The sequence below is a fragment of the Podarcis cretensis genome (genome assembly GCF_951804945.1).
Source record: "Podarcis cretensis genome assembly, chromosome: 1".
Taxonomy (NCBI): domain Eukaryota; kingdom Metazoa; phylum Chordata; class Lepidosauria; order Squamata; family Lacertidae; genus Podarcis; species Podarcis cretensis.
Genome location: NC_137170.1, coordinates 117,140,240 through 117,157,284, shown reverse-complemented (window position 1 = coordinate 117,157,284; position 17,045 = coordinate 117,140,240). Strand labels below are relative to the sequence as shown.

The window sequence follows — 17,045 nt, the reverse complement described above, 5'->3', positions numbered from 1 at the left end:
CAGAGAGACAAATATTTCAAAGATCTTGGAAGAAATTTGACACATATCTTCCATGATAGAATTACAGCGACAAAACATTGCCTTATGACCAATTGAGCCTTCTGCATTCGTCTCTGCTTTGCAAGAGCGGCGATTCTCGATGAAAAGCTATATTCCTATTCAGATTTCTAGTACAGGTGATCTGAATTTTATCCCATTTAATTATTCCCCCTAAAATTGCATGGAATAATTTCTAATTAATTTGGCAAGAAATTCGCCTATAATGCACAAAACACTGAATTATATAAGAGAATAGCAGGTGGGGAAATAAAATGGTGAAATGTCTCATTTCACTGCAGTTGTAGCTAGAGTGTGTTACCTTTGATGGGCGTTGTTTCTTCTTTAGGTACAGGTGTAGGTTTCTTCTTCTCTGGCACAGCTTTCTTTGCCGCCGGAGGCACTTTAAAGATATTAGTTTATTTTTGAGTATGTATACAATTATGTCACACATAAGACAAAAAGGAACAGGCCAACAAAGGGCCTGGATAATACAATGGTAGCTGCTTGCTTTGGGAAGTTAGCGGAAGAGGTGGTGTATGTACCTTTAATGGACGGAGCTTTCTGTTTTATAGGAACACCACTGGGAGCCGTTTCTTCTGGGACAGCTTCCTCTTCCAGTTCAAGCACTTTAAAGATATTAGTATATTTGAGACGTTTCAAAAGGACACACAAAGGACAGGTTAGTGGGGCGGGAAATAAACAAGACACAGTGAAGATCAGCAGACCAAGAAAACAAACGAAGTTAAAAAAAGAATAATCCTAGAACTAAAGAAGCACAACTCATTCACAATTTGCTCTCTGACATCTATGTTGTTTCCTTTGGCTTTTAAAAGTGAAATGGCTAACAGCAGAACAGTGATTTTTGCCACAGCAGCTGAATTACTATGCTCTTCTTGACACAGTGACAACAGGCTCTGCTCCGCATACTAACAACTCAGATTCCTTCCCTTATGTCTATGTTTGGCCAAGTGCATTTGTTTCAGACTGTGGAAGTCAAATGACTGATAGGAAACTATGCAAAGGAGCTTCAGCACTGGAGCCAGAATCCTACCATTGGACCATAAGACCTGCTACCTCACTGCAATATGTCCTCACACCAAAAGATGTGGACAATAATATTTTAAATCATGACATTTTGATCAAGCAAAACACAGCACAATAAGGTGTTTGATATTATAAAGTCTACAAAATCAGACACCTCTTACTATTCTCAGTGCCAATTAAATTGTTAAACTGACTGACCGGCTTTTCAAGCTTAGTTATTTTGCAAATTGAATAAAACTCTGATGTACCTTCAACTGTAGCACCTTCCTTTTCTCTGGAGATAATATAAGTAACTTTTTCTTCCCGTAATGTTTTCTCATGAACTGCGGGAGCTTTAAAGATATTAGTTTTCTCTTAGTTGGGTTTTTTTAAAAAATGGTTATAACATCTTTAAACGCAAGACAACCATAACACAGAGAAAAGAATAACTAAACAAATTCTTTTTCCATTTTAAATACTTCAGGGGCAGAATATCATTTTAATGGTTTCCTACGCAGGAAAGAAGGGGATAATGAGCAATTTAAATTTAATAAATTGGCTTGGCCGATAAAATACATTTTCTAATGTCAGCTATACCTCTTTTCCTTTATACAATAAATGCCGTCACTTTATTTAGGACATCTTCCAATCACAGCTGTTGTCAACAGTCAACAGATTTTTGTAAGCCAAATGAAAATGTTTTCTCCAGATTTCATAGGATTTATGATACACTTGTGCCAGGAAGATCTAAGGGCCTTACTGCTGTGATCTAAGCACACTGATCATGCAACTACACTGACGGAGATATACTTTTTTTTGTTCTTGCCTATTCAAAAATTTCATCTACCTTTTACTGTGGGAGGTTCTTCTGCTTCATAGGTAGTGATGGATACTTTTTCTTCAGGGACGGCTCTCTTGGGAATGTCAGGCACTTTAAAGATAGAGCATGTACTCAAGCTTATTTGGAGAAATAGTAAAGGTACCCCTGCCCATATGGGCCAGTCGTGTCCAACTCTAGGGTTGTGCGCCCATCTCACTTAAGAGGCCGGGGGCCAGCGCTGTCCGGAGACACTTCCGGGTCACGTAGCCAGCGTGACGAAGCTGCTCTGGCGAGCCAGCGCCAGTGCAGCACACAGAAATGCTGTTTACCTTCCCGCTATAAAGCGGTACCTATTTATCTACTTGCACTTAGGGGTGCTTTCGAACTGCTAGGTGGGCAGGAGCTGGGACCGAAAGACGGGAGTGCACCCCGCCGCGGGGATTCGAACCGCCGACCATGCGATTGGCAAGCCCTAGGCGCTGAGGTTTTACCCACAGCGCCACCCGTGTCCCCTATTTGGAGAAATACACACTTCTAAAATAATGTGCACACTGCTGAAAGTTCTCTTCTGAGGCGTTAGTGATAACACCATAGACGAGAACACAGGAATGTCAACATTCTTTCTGTCTTACTACTGAATCTACCTTTAGTTGGTGAAGGCTCTTTCCTTTTGGGAACAGTCTTAGGCACTTTTTCTTCAGGAACAGCTTTCTTAGGTATCTCAGGCACTTTAAAGATACAATACTTTTGTTTAGCTATTTATGAATCTTACATGAATGCTATATACATAATTACAAAAGAAGGGAACGCAAAAGACAAGGACACACCATGAATACGCACACTTAGAGAACAAACACAACATACCATTGAAGGTGCACAACACCTTTGTACAAAATACACAGAGAGAAGATGAAAGATACACAAGATAGCGAAGAGTGAATGTACCTTTAGGTGGCGGAGTCACTTCTTTCTTAGGAACAGCAAGAGGTACTTTTTCTTCTGGTTTCTTTTTTGCTGCGGGCACTTTAAAAACATGTATTTCTTTTAAGAGTTTGCCATTCTTTGAATTACGAATCAAGTGCAAGAATAAACAAAACAGACTTAAAATGCCACACGAAATGACAGAAAGGGGTTTAAAAAACGGCACAGACGCATAGGGGCAATATTGATTAAATGTCAAGTTCGACAGAGAAGGGAAAAAAAATTATCTATCCCAGTTTGTTAGCTATACTGATCTGCCTTCTCTTATCTAGTCTTTACATATATGGGAAACTGTTCCACAAAACATAATGAAACTTAGGTGGTTTGGAACCACAATCCAACTACACCCTCTCTCAAGCCCCATTCTTCCTCTGAAAAGCCACTCTGGAAGGTCTCCTCCCCTGGCAGCTGAACACACATGGTTGCCGGCTGATGGGAAATCCCCTCCCCAGTTGTCATGGCCATGGGTACAACTTTCTGCCCAGCAAAGCCAGGTTCACATTGACCAATCAGAGGCCCAAGCTGGGGGAGTTCCTCGCTAGCTGGCCAGGCATTGGCTTAACAGAACTGAGGAAAAGCTATCAGATGTATACATAGCTCACGTCCAACTCAGAGCAGACAGAGTGAAATTAATGGGCCTATGTTAGTCATGACCTTTAATTTCATTGGGTCTGTTATGACTATGACTAACAATGGATACAACCCATAGTGACATATTAAAATTAATGTCCTATCTGCTAGTGAAAACTGAAATGTAAGGACAACGATCGCGCGTAAGGGCACCTGATTTTTCAGGGTACACAAAGGAACAGATTCAGCAGCTTTATGTACCTTTAGCTGGTGGAGCTTCTTCTTTTTTAGGTACAGCAACTTTTACTTTTTCTTCAGCAATGGCTCTTTTAGGCACCTCAGGCACTTGAAAAACATTTTACGAAGGCGTTTTTAGTTATTTACAAAGAAACCAAATTGCCAAATTCAGAAGACTGTAATCACAATTACAGAAGAAGTCTCTAATCATTAAAGGAGGATACACCCATCATTAGCTTTTGAACTCTTCAGTAACAACAGCATAGTTGGTTTGACCCACTCTGGGAAACCTGGCCCTCAAGTGGAGTCTTGTAAGCACAAAAGCAGGGAACACTGGGGTGGATTTTTTGGGGGAGGGGAAATTTGGGCATTCAAAAGAAGGTTCAATCTCAGGGCAGCAACAAACAACAGGTAAGTGATTAATATACCTATTGCTGGTGGAACCTCATACACTTCCTCATATTCTTCAATCTCCTTGGTCTCCCGAACCTCTTCATAGTACTCAAGTTCCTCCGGTTCTGGAGCTTCTTCATACTGTTCAAATTCTTCTGGAGCTTCCTCGTATTGCTCGACTTCAGGTTCTTCTGGAGCTTCTTCATATCTTTCAGGTTCTGGGGCTTCCTCATATTCTTCAGGTTCTTCACCCTCTTCTACCTGAAGAAACTCCTCAGTCTTCTCATAGGTCTCATATTTCTCATATTCTTCATAGAAGTATTTTTCAACAGTGACCTGTTCTTCAGGGATGGGTTTCTTACGTACCACAGGCACTTTAAAGATAGCATTAATTTTTCATTATTTCAAAGACTTGCTGGTGCATAAGCATACAAAGCAAACATAGAAAGAAAACCACCCAAAGTTATCAAATAATTACAAGAAGGGTTTAAAAAAATAAAAAAGGGATACCTGTAATGCTAGTAGCCTATAGTAATAGACTAGAAGATGTTAGAAAAGATTAATAATAAATTCTCATTACAAGATATTTAGAGATGCACAAAAACAAACTTAGGTGGAAGAATTTTCTTTGATATAACAGCAGATATTTTTTCCTCAGAGATGTTAAAAAACACAGTAGGCATTTTAGGTAGGCATTTTTAAATTGTTTACCGAGTATAAGAAAACCACACAATTCTTAAAGCATGAATAAAAACAAATGCAAGAAGTTACTAACGTATATTTGACAGTCTGTGATAAAACACACATATAATTAGTAATATGAAAGAAGAACGTTATAACACAGATAAGAAGAGATGTACCTTTGGCAGGTGGAGCCTCTACTTTTTTAGGAGGAGCAGTTGGTACCTTCTTTTCAGGGACAACTTTCTTGGGTACCTCAGGCACTTTAAAGACATGACACCGCTACTTTAGCTTTTTTATATATATTGCACAGTGTCAATCAAACTACAAGATCAAAAGCAACACACAGACATACAAGATGACACAAATCACTATGCTGATTTAGGATGCAATCCTATACCCACCATTTTCCTGGGTGTAAGTCCTATTGATCCCAATGGGACTTACTTCTGAGTCGAAGTATATAGGATGGCATTGTTTAGTTGGTTCAAGTTCAAATGTAATGGGACAACAACAACAAAAATGACTGGTTAATGCCATGATAAATGTTATCATCTTATGTATCTATAGGTATAGATTTATGGATATACCTTTCTCTGGAGGAGCTGCCACCTTTTTAGGAACAGGGACTTTCTCTTCTGGGACAGGTTTGGGAACTTCAGGCACTTTAAAGAATATTGAGTTGTTTTAAGAATTTGGTCTCGAGCCAGTACGGAAAAACACATATGACATTGCAACGTTTAAGAGCTATCTATTCAGACAACTTTGCCATATTCCCAAAAGTGAACACCAGGTATGACGTACGGCAACCCTACTTTAATAGCTAATTAATTAATACAAATGGTTATCAGTGTATGGACAAAAGTAAAAATTGCACACCGTTTTAAAGATTGGATATACCTTTTTTGGGAGGAGCTGGGACCTTTTTGGCAACAGGAACTTTCTCCTCCGGAACAGGCTTAGGAACCTCAGGCACTTTAAAGACAACATAGACTTAATTTAAAGCCACCACACACACAAACATGTAAGACTTCACAGCATTGTTAGCTATGTGTTTCAATGCTCCGAGACATAATGATAATTTCTAGACTTAAAGTAAGTGTCAAAAGCGTTCTGGTTTTGATATATGGCTATACCTTTTGCTGGAGGAAACGGCACCTTTTTGGGAACGGGCACTTTCTCTTCAGGGACGGGTTTAGGAACCTCAGCCACTTAAAAAAATAATAATATGATAGTGTTTTGAGAATATGTTTTGTTTTTTAAAAAAATCCTCAGTTCTACCACAACACCAAGAAGCACCAAGAACAGGAAGATGTGTACAAAAAGCAAGAAATTCGCAGAACAAGAACTTCAGCAATTCAGACAATATTCTGCCAGGAAGCAGTTTTCCATACATTGCAAACAGACAAAAGTGACACAGGACAAACATGTTGTACTATATACATTTTGAAATTTTTCCTGCACACAGTTTAAATCCCCCTGAATTCACTGGCAAACAAGAAGTTTCTTTTCTCTTCTGGAAGGTCAGGTTGTTAGAACAACTGAAGAAAACATACACTAATTCTTTGTTACTCAATGTACCTTTTGCTGGAGGAGGCTCCACTTTTTTGGGAACAGCTGCAGGGACTTTCTTTTCTGGGACGACTTTCTTTGGCACTTCTGGGACTTTAAACACATATTTTTGGATTAAGAATTTTGTTTTTAATCCACTTCGGAAAGAGAAACATAGCTCACGTTGGGGTTGGGGCAGGGCGGGGAGCACAAACACAAGTCACAGCATAGGCCACAATTCATGAATCTGCTTTAGGGTTTGCGTAACAGAATTTGTGACTATTCCTCTCGGAACAGCAGCCAGGCCATATCACACGCTACATTTGAAATTTTGCGGAGTTTCAAAAACAATTTGCGAAACAGTATGTGGGCCTTTGCTCGTGACAACTAAACAATGTACATCAATCCTATTCATGTTTACTTAGGAGTAAATCCCACAGTGTTCAAAGAAGTGTCGTTATACCAAATCAGATAATGAGTTAAGGTTAAGGTTAAGGTTAAGGAATCGGTTCTGGAGCTTTTTACAACTGGGTATCCTGTTAAAATGAGACACGGGTGGCACTGTGGGTTAAACCACAGAGCCTAGGACTTGCCGATCAGAAGGTCGGCGGTTCGAATCCCTGTGATGGGGTGAACTCCTGTTGTTTGGTCTCTGCTCCTGCCAACCTAGCAGTTCGAAAGCACATCAAAGTGCAAGTAGATAAATAGGTACCACTCTGGTGGGAAGATCAACAGCGTTTCTGTGTGCTGCTCTGGTTCACCAGAAGTGGCTTAGTTATGCTGGCCACATGACCCGGAAGCTGTACGCCGGCTCCCTCGGCCAGTAAAGCGAGATGAGTACCGCAACCCCAGAGTCAGTCACGACTGGACCTACTGGTCAGGGGTCCCTTTACCTTTACCTTACCCTGTTAAAGGGGTTTGGGAAGGGATATTGCTGTCCAGAGGTCACATGGAGGCCAATGGGCCATAGCACCCTACTGAGAGGCAGTCCGGTGGGGAGCATCACACTTGATGCTTGTTGGGGAGTGACCTCTTGACCCAACTATCAACAACCAGTAGGCAGGCTGGTTGATCTCAGATACCTACCCAATGTCTTCTCCAAAACCACTTCACATGGTTTGCCTCCAACACTGGATGGCGCACCTCTTGAGTATGGCTATGCAAATATCTTTACTTAGAAACAGTTATCTTTAAATACTTAAGTGCCATTATTTATGTCTTTAGAAATAGGTTTGTAAAATTATTTTCAGAGGCTTTATGAAGAAAATTGCAGCATGAAACAAGATCAAGAAAGAGAAGTATTTAGGCTGCAATTAAAAGTATGTCTGCAGTCCTATGCCCATTCACTTGGGAGTAATCGTTCATTGTCTCCAATGCTGTTTTACTGATTACCCAATGGAACTTTCCTGTTGTCTCCTCCCGCCTGCAGTGCCCCTCTGTGCACCCTCAAAATTCACATATGGAAGTCAGGGGACTATTTGAGGAGATTTTGAGGGGTGCATGGGGAAAAGGGGGGAAAAGGGAAGTCCCACTGAATGAGCAAAACTCTGCTTGCCCAGAATTTGGTAAGGCTAGCAGAATTTATTCCTGAGTAAACATGCATAAGATCAGATTGCATGGCTTTTAGAGAACATAAAGCCAACGACACAGATCATATTATTGTTCTTATTTTTAAAAGAGGTCTTTGATAAGGATAATCATGAGCTGAATGTACCTTTTTCAGGTATAGCTTCCTCTTCTTCAGGTATATAAACGGGTGCTTCTTCTGGGACAGGCTCCTTTGGTATGTGAGGCACTTCAAGGATTTAATTTGAAGAATGTGATTTATGGGTTTGTTGTGACAAAGAAAGAGACAGAAATAGAAAGAGCTGACAGGCAAGGGGCAACAACTATATTTGACATACACAAGCATCACATCTAAGATTAAAGAAACACATGAGATCAAGAAGACTGATTTTGACTGGGTTGATATACCTTTAGCTGGGGGAGATTCTGGTTTTTTGGGCACAGTGAGAGGCACCTTTGCTTCAGACACAGCTTTCTTGGGTATCTCAGGCACTTTAAAGACACCAAGAAACAGACTTTGTATGCACATTGTATCACGAAAAAGAAAGAACAGATGTAGCAGAAGACAAAACACAAAAACCATTGATATCTCGGGTGTGTGTGTCTGTGGTTGCACATCTACACATCCTTGTTGATTCTGCATGGTTAATATTGCTTGTTGAAATATTCTGCACATATCTCTGTGTTAAACCATGGGTAAAGCACTTACAGATGTATGCATAATTTATATCTTTCAAATATTATTTCAGATACCTTTAGGTGGAGCAGGCTCTGGTTTTTTGGGGACCGCAACAGGCACTTTCTCTTCTGGCACGGCTTTTTTCGGCACGGCCGGCACTTTAAAAAGATTAATTTGTAGATTGATTTGACTCCTTCTAGTATTGAGACACCACAAAGCAAAAGAACTAAAAGAAGAATGTGCTGCATCTGAACCACAAGGGCAAGGGGATTTGCAGATCTGCTCTTAATGAAACTGCCAGGTTTTTCTCACTGATATAATGTTTCTTTAATATTTATATTTACAGGCCCACCCTTCATGGTATTGACCACCCAGGGAGAGGTACAACAAACTGCAGCCCTGCTATGTAACGTGGCAGGTCAATTGCTTACAACAAGGCTCTCCAAACTTGAGTCATGAGCTGTTTTTGGATTACAACGCCCATCATCCCTAGCTAGCAGAACCAGTGGCCAGGGATGATGGGCATTGTAGTCCCAAAAAACCCACCTGGAAACCCAAGTTTGGGGAAACCCTGGTTTAAAAGGATGACCAGGTGAACAAGGGGACGATACCTTTAGCGGGAGGAGCTTCCACCTTTTTAGGAATAGGTACTTTCTCTTCAGGGACCACTTTCTTGGGCACTTCAGGCACTTCAATTGAAAGAGACAGTACTTTGAGCATAGAATTTGGTTTCCAAATGAAGATGGAGAACAGTGACACAAAACACAAGAAGATTTTTTTGTTGTTGAAGAAAATAAACAAGAAGTTACATTTAACAGGATTAAAGGACTATTAACACAGTTATTGTTTGCACAGCAATTTTACCACATAAATGTGCCCAGAGTGGGTCATGACACAACATCAACACAACAGGAAAATCTAAGTACATCATTGCAATCAACAGCCTAGTTGTAGCCTAATAGGTAAGTTTATTTGCACAGGGCAAGCCTCACACTGATTTACCTTTAGCTGGTGGGGCTTCTTTTCGTTTAGGAACCGGAACCTTTTCTTCCGGGACTGGTTTCTTTGGCACCTCAGGCACTTTAAAGATAGGGCAAGAGATTGTTGAGGACACCACACCATTCACACAGCACATTAAAACAGAGAGTCAACAAAGGCCATGTCTACAGCTGACCCCCAGCCCACTAACGCCACTGAGCCAACAAACTTAATGAAATGAAAGCAAGAGTTTGAGGACACCGAATGAAGAGATGATGTACCTTTCGCTGGAGGAGCTTCCTTCTTCTTGGGGACAGGCGCAGGAGGAGCCTTTTTCTCAGGGACAGGCTTCTTTGGTACCTCAGGCACTTGAAGGATAAGATTGTATTTAAAAGAATGGATGCACCAAGACGCACCATAAGAACACAGCTGTATTGCAACACTCTGACATGACCCCTGCAAGCTAAGTTAACTAAAGGAAAGTTGCTTGCTCTCTCTTCCCCCTTGCAGCCACTTGCATCTCCTGAAAGTCCTCTCCAGAGTGTTGGGGCTCCTTCCTGAATACAGTGAAATGGGGCATACATAGCTGTTTTTTTGTAATCAAGCCAGACCACTGGCTCCATCTAGCTCCTCGTTGTCAATTAGTCATACCTTGGGTCCCGAACGCCATGGTACTCGGACGTTTTGGCTCCCAAATGCCGCAAACCCGGAAGTGACTGTTCCGGTTTGCGAACTATTTTTGGAAGCCAAATGTCTGATGGGGCTTCCGCAGCTTTGGTTTCCAAACGTTTTGGAAGTCAAACGGACTTCCGGAACGGATTCCATTCGACTTCCAAGGTGTGACTGTATAATGACAAACGGGACATTCTTAGTCCTGCCTGGGAATGCCAGGGATTGAAACTAGAACCTTCTACATTCAAAGCAGATGTTTTACCACAAAGCTTCCGCAGATGGGGACACTGATGCTGGGAGGGAAGAGTAATTCAAAAGCAAAGATTCAAAGATAAGTTATTTAAGGGAAGGTCATGGAGTAGAAATTTCCCATCTCCTCTATGGTTAAGATATATTGCTCGGCACATGGAGAGGGGTGGTTGGCAATGGAAGAACATGGGGACACTATCGGATGCTAGACATTTTCTTCCTGATCTCACTATTCAGTAGAGCATAGGACAATGCTATCAGATGTTCTGTACATATTTTTGTAATCTATTTTACCCCCAAACTATATGCTGTTGTCTTCTCTGGTTATTTACTCTCTGGGAACTGTGGTGTCACAGGGTTTTGGCACACAACTAGCTTGCTGAATTGACATTTCATTCAGCTTGGAGAAGCCTGGGTGGAAATGAAATATATTCCTGAGAGTTTTGCTAGGACTAAAGACACTGCCTAGCACGGACAAGCTCAGTGTTTCTGGGATATTCTCTAATTCAACTACAGCTATTTCTACTTGCAACATGAGCTGCACCGCACACATCTCACAACAAAGGAGAGCAAAATGAACTGAAAGCGAAAACCAAATAAATAACCAAGCAAACAAAAGCCAAAGCCAAACCAAGAGCATTAAATAATAATAATAATCCTTTCTTTGTAATGCGCTTGTAAACTGGGATGTTACCTTTAGCTGGAGGAGGCGGAGGAGGCACTTCTTTCTCTTCCTCATACTCAGGAACTTCTTCATAATGAGGAACTTCCTCCTCTTCATATTGAGGTACTTCCTCCTCATATTGTGTGACTTCTTCCTCATATCGGGTGACTTCCTCCTCATAATGAGAGACTTCTTTCTCATATTGTGTGACTTCCTCTTCATATTGTGTGACTTCTTCCTCTTCATATTGTGTGACTTCTTCCTCTTCATATTGGGGAGCCTCTTCCTCCTCTTCATATTGGGGAACTTCCACATGAACCACTTCTTTTCGAGTAACGGTCTTACGGACTTCAGGCACTTAAAAAATACGAATTTTCAAGTCTTAGCTAACTTATTATTTAACGCATACTAAGAACCAAATTTCACTGCAATGAAAGAATCAAGCTAGGACAAGAACACTCAGATATACAGCAGCAGACGGTATACACTTATGGCACACAAAGAGCACACATTGGCACAATATTAAATGTACCTTTAGCTGGAGGTTTCTTCACTTTAGCGGCAATTGATATGGGCATTTTCTGTTTTGTGGGAATTCTCTCAGGTTCTTCGGGAACTTTAAAGACACAGTATATTTATGTTTCAGAGCTTTGATGGTAAAGGTACAGAAGGCCATAAAGAGCAGTAGGAAATTTGACAGAAACAAACATTTATGTTGCCAGACAAATGAACAAACATTTGGACAAGATGTGGCTAACGCATAGTTGCAGGTATAGTCTTTATACATCCATCTTCTTACTGGTGTAGTGCATATACACCATTTTGTTGTTAGGATCAGTGGAGTCTATATGTCTATCATATTGGAAAGCTGCCCATTTCTTCAGGTGCTATTACTTAGAAATACTCTAGACAGTAATCTACAGTAATTTTTCAAGATAATACATAGGGACTTTCATTGCAAGCTGCTATGTCTGGTAAATCAAAGGGGTGGAAGTCATTGAAAGTCTGGTTACATTAAGTGGGTATTATGCCAAGTCTCTGTTTAGGTTATTGACATTTTGAAGAAATTTCTACATTCTAGAAGAGATTACAGTATGTGGGAAGATTTAGGTCTTCAGCTTTATGGGATGGGACAACTGTAGCAGTCATCCAAACCAAAAATGAACAAACAAACCAATAATTTATGCAAGCTGTGAAATTTACTCTGTTGGAGGGTATGGGGAGCCAAACAACCAAAAGTCCACTGTTATCTGTGATTTAGACCAACAAACTGCTTCTTTTTTGCCTCACCATGAATGAAGTTGAACACCCTAAGCTATTCTTACACAAATACTATCCTGCACCACTGCTTTATATCAGTGAACTTCTTTAGTGAATTAGCATTTACACTGGTTTAGTTCTAGAACTAATAATTCTGCTAATGTAAGAAAAAGACAGATTGGGTTGTTTCCAAAGATGCACCTCCACCGACGGGAGGGTTTTGTGTTTTTTTTAGAAAGTGGAGGCTTCTGTCATCAGAACAGGGAAGGAAACATCAGTTTACACCAAATTGCCTTCCCCTCTGCATCCTCCACGCCACCTTCCGCAGAGCACATTTGTGGAGCAGAGGCATGGCGGCTGCAAGAACAAGAGGGATTTGGCAAAAATCACTTTCCTCACCATTTGGCTGATGGAAGCCTCTAATGGATCAGTAGAACACCTTTAGATACACCTCATTTTAATATAAAAGTGAAAACTGAGGTGATACCCACATGCCATAGCTATCAACGTTTCCTCTTTTTAAAGGGGAATTCCCTTATTCCAAATAGGATTCCTCGCAAGAAAAGGGAAAAGTTGACAACTATGCCACATGCTTCCCAAAGGCATCTCATGAAACACTGTGAAAACAGAATGCTGGACTAGATGGGTCATTGGCCTGATCTAGTAGGTTCATTTTATGTTCTCACCCTGCCCATTAATCTATACGGTGCATTGGTTAGGATTCCTGTTCCCCTACCCTGGTTGAGTTCATACCTGTATATGAAACTTCCTCCTCTGTGTGAAGAGAAACAGACATTTCTTCCGAATACCCCCAGTGCTCTTCCACAACTATTATTAAAGACAGAGGATTGAACTTTAGCATTTCTTATGGGAAACACTATTTGAGTCAGACAACGGGAATTTCAATAAGATTGATTAAGCAGTTACAAAACAAATGTAACTTTTATGTCAAGCCTTCTAGGTTTAAATAAAATAAAATAAATTGGGGGAGGGGAGTGCCCAAAGCAATATCCTCTCAAATGTATTTGGGGCAGAAAAATGAATTTCCTTAATAACTTAGGGTTGGCTATGGGAATTAATAGGCAGGTTGTTAGCACATAAACCACTTGTACTTTGATTTAGTTTACTTCAAAGCTTGTATACCTTTTTCTGGAGGGACTGCTTTCCTTTTGGGGACAGCAATAGATATTTTTTCTTCTGAGATAACTGTCTTTGGAACTTCTGGCACTTGAAAGATAGGAAATGTAAGAAAACCACGTTGTGAATTTAAAACCCTCTCTCTGAAGTGTTGCTGTTGGTGGTCTTGTAAGAGGATTACAGACAAAGAAAACTTCATAGACATTTGATATCTCAAGATTTTCTAATACAGGAGACCAACATGACAACATAATATTAAGCAGACATACATTTAGCAAAAACTTGACAATACAGGCTATTAACTGGCCTGCTTTTGGTTTATGGAATTTGCTCTTTTTCAAGAACAGAAATACTTATTTCTTATCCAAAGGCATCATAATGTAAAATATTCACTGCAGATTTTTAAACAGAAATAATATTTATGAAATTATTTATTTATTTTCTTTCTTTCTTTTTTTTTTTTTTAAAAAATTAAGGTCCAAAAGAATGTACACTGCAGAAATCTTTCAAGAAGGACGTTAAGATTCAGGACAGCTTTTAACAGGGACAGAGAAATGTCTCACAAAACAAGAATGCAATAAGAGGTCTAAAGCACGTGGCAGTTTTACCCACATAAAAATAATATTACAAAAGACCTTACAAACTACACAGTCAACACAATGCACTGCTGCAGATCAGCAAAGGCCAGCTGCTCGAAGTTGTGCAGGCAAAGTGCCTACAGGAATTCATTAACACCAGCGTTTCAAGTGTCCCAGTTTAACCCTAATATTCTGCATTTGTTTTGACACAGAGCAGAACATTTCTGTGAAATTTAGTCAAGTTTACTTTTTCCTTATCAGAAGCAGCTGGTTCACAACTCCAGCGGGTGCCTGTTTCTGACCTATTCAAAAGCCCTCTTGTAGAGTCAGAGAAAGCAGGTGTACCTTTAGCTGGTGGAGCCACTGCTTTCTTGGGAACCGGAATGGGGACTTTCTCCTCCGGCACAGCTTTCTTTGGCACAGCTGGCACTTGAAAGATATTATTAATTTTCAGGTGACTTAAATCACGTACATGTGACAAATATAAACCAGGTAATAAAACGATTCAAAGTACCGAGATCTTGACATTGTACATAAAACAAGAAAAGGAAACACAGACTATTTAACATAATTAGACCACTATGGCAAAAGAAGGATGCAAAGAGTTACCTTTGGCATGCCTAAAAACAACTTTTCTTGTTTGAACAATAAATTCTTTCTTCCCCTGCTATATTCCTCTCCCATGCTATATCACAAATAGCCTTTGAAAGCTCATTCAGTTTCAAAAGTGGTTTGCTCTGCATCATGGGGGGAGATATTTGATGACTGAGTCCCCTGGGTTTCTCGCATTTGCTGTGCAGTTCTTTAGCTCCCAAGAAATCTTAAGATACATATATATAAATTCCACAGAATTTAAAACTTTATATACCTCTTTTTGGTGGAGCCTCCTCCTTCTTAGTGACTGTTACTTTTTCTTCAGTGACAACCTTTTTCTTGTGTACTTCGGTCACTTAAAGACAACAAGCAAAGGTAGGAATATTGCATGTGGTTCCATCTCAGAATGACAGGAATATATTTTGACTATAATTCAGTTCCATTTAAAAATACTGATCTATTATTTACCATATATAAAACATGAATGAGACAGTAAAAGAGACCGAGGAACTGACAACATTACTGGCAGAAGATTGAAAGAGGGGCCAATACATGGCGACAGTCCCTCAAGATATTAATGTGCATGAAACCCATATAATTCTTATGTGAAATGGACCAACAAAATATATACATGATGCTATCTAGACAAAACACATTACTGACATGATTTTGCGTGTGTGTTACCTTTGGGTGCTGGAGGTTCTTTTGCTTTAGGTGGTGCCCGTTCCTCAGGAGGAGCTTTCTTGGTCACTTAAAAATATTACAAAATTTTATAACGTTGGAGTGATTTGAACATCAATAGGAAAACACATTCAGAACTTACAACACATACATTTCACTGAGTAAATCCACAGCCAGATTGCTTAGAGACAAGCAATTGCTCATACTTAATGCAAAAGATATTAATATCAACTCAAATAGTTTAGATGACAGACGACACAAAAAAAAAATAAAAATTGCCTAGGGTTGCCATATTTCAAAAAGTAAAAACCAGGGCACCCCGAAAGTTGTTGAGCTTTTTTAGACAAACCCCAAAGTTGTTGAGCCTTTGAAATCCCAGTAATGTCCGAGAAAATCCAGACGTATGGCAACCCTAATTTTGCCTAAGTGAAAAAAGCAGTCTATATATATATATACCTCTAGCAGGGGGAGCTTCCACTTTCTTGGGAACAGCAACTGGTACTTTCTTTTCTGGTTCAGGTTTCTTCCGAACCTCAGGCACTTCAGGAAGAATATTTAAGTATCAGTTATGTTCGCTGTGCATGTTATTCAAACAGTATAGAAAAATAAGGAGATGAATCCATATTTCAATGCAAAATTCAGTTGAAATGTTCAGAGGCTAATTCTGTTTTATACACATACAGAAACACACACTAAGACATACTCATCTCTGCACAGCAGAATCAAAAGATACACAAGGTATTATATGAAAGCAAAATGGGCCATTGCTGGCATTTAGGGTTTTTAAAATTGAGAAAGGCACAGGAATTTGCAAACAGGTCATTGCCAGTCAAAAAAGATAGTTTGTAATACTTTGAGCACTACAACAACAAAAAAACAAGCACAAATACAATAGTAACAAGCATGGGACAGACAGCTGTCAAACATCTATATTGAAGAGTTGATAATTTAATACCAAAGAGTTGCTGGTATACCTTTAACTGGTGGGACTTCTTCATGCACTGTCTCCTCAGCGTAGTAGGCCTCTTCTGTTAATGTAAAGATATTAAGAAGGTATACTTGAATAGTTGACATGCACATGTTGATACAATTAACAAAACAAGAAAGTGACAGCTCTTACAAACACACATATATTTACTTTCATCTCATGTTACTCCTAGTAACATGTGCAGGTAGGTTTACTCCAGGGACAGACCTCCTGATATTGCTCGACTACAACTCCCATAATTCCTGACCATTGGCCATGCTAGCTGGGGTCGTTGGGAGTCCAGCAAGCTCTGGAGGGCCACAGGTTCTCCATCCCTGCTTTCCTCTCAACAGAGGCCATACTCTCTCTTCTGACCATTTCATGGAAAAAAGTGAGTAGATTACTTCCCAGTTCCCACTGAAGTCAATGTAAACATCCACAGTGACTTCAGCGAGAGATGACATATCTCAACTTCCTTGAAAAGGTCACATCCATGAAAGGGCCTATCTCAATGGTTCTTGTAATAAATAGGGGGAGCCTTATGAAATGGGGTATTAGATCACATCCTTTAATTCCATAGCTCTTGGAGCAATGGCTTTAGGTAAGTTAAATTTCATGTACTTTTGTTTCGTTTAGCTCTACATGGCTGATATGAAGGTGACTAATATTTGGAATTATTTTATAATGATAAGCAAGTAATAAATCATATGAATGAATGAATGAAT

The 17,045-nt window shown here is 39.9% G+C and overlaps 1 protein-coding gene across 49 annotated transcripts in view; it reads right to left on the bottom strand.

Moving 5' to 3' along the window:
- Positions 1–17,045, bottom strand: part of TTN (titin) — a 300,685-nt gene that overhangs the window by 148,063 nt on the left and 135,577 nt on the right. For 33 of the 49 annotated variants that reach the window (XM_079974390.1, XM_079974400.1, XM_079974409.1 and 30 more), the window contains 28 exons: positions 16,328–16,381; positions 15,810–15,893; positions 15,357–15,422; positions 14,947–15,027; positions 14,424–14,507; positions 13,507–13,590; positions 13,117–13,191; positions 11,636–11,719; positions 11,134–11,460; positions 9,800–9,886; positions 9,543–9,620; positions 9,152–9,229; positions 8,615–8,698; positions 8,270–8,353; positions 8,010–8,090; positions 6,326–6,409; positions 5,881–5,955; positions 5,645–5,719; positions 5,335–5,409; positions 4,924–5,007; positions 4,099–4,437; positions 3,695–3,778; positions 2,828–2,905; positions 2,527–2,610; positions 1,910–1,993; positions 1,332–1,415; positions 582–665; positions 359–439 (listed from right to left, as the gene is read on the bottom strand). In XM_079974390.1, the coding sequence (XP_079830516.1) occupies positions 359–439; positions 582–665; positions 1,332–1,415; positions 1,910–1,993; positions 2,527–2,610; positions 2,828–2,905; positions 3,695–3,778; positions 4,099–4,437; positions 4,924–5,007; positions 5,335–5,409; positions 5,645–5,719; positions 5,881–5,955; positions 6,326–6,409; positions 8,010–8,090; positions 8,270–8,353; positions 8,615–8,698; positions 9,152–9,229; positions 9,543–9,620; positions 9,800–9,886; positions 11,134–11,460; positions 11,636–11,719; positions 13,117–13,191; positions 13,507–13,590; positions 14,424–14,507; positions 14,947–15,027; positions 15,357–15,422; positions 15,810–15,893; positions 16,328–16,381 (2,742 nt within the window). The remainder of the gene's footprint in view (positions 1–358; positions 440–581; positions 666–1,331; positions 1,416–1,909; positions 1,994–2,526; positions 2,611–2,827; positions 2,906–3,694; positions 3,779–4,098; positions 4,438–4,923; positions 5,008–5,334; positions 5,410–5,644; positions 5,720–5,880; positions 5,956–6,325; positions 6,410–8,009; positions 8,091–8,269; positions 8,354–8,614; positions 8,699–9,151; positions 9,230–9,542; positions 9,621–9,799; positions 9,887–11,133; positions 11,461–11,635; positions 11,720–13,116; positions 13,192–13,506; positions 13,591–14,423; positions 14,508–14,946; positions 15,028–15,356; positions 15,423–15,809; positions 15,894–16,327; positions 16,382–17,045) is intronic. The other 16 variants (XM_079974420.1, XM_079974421.1, XM_079974402.1 and 13 more) reach the window with 13 other exon arrangements.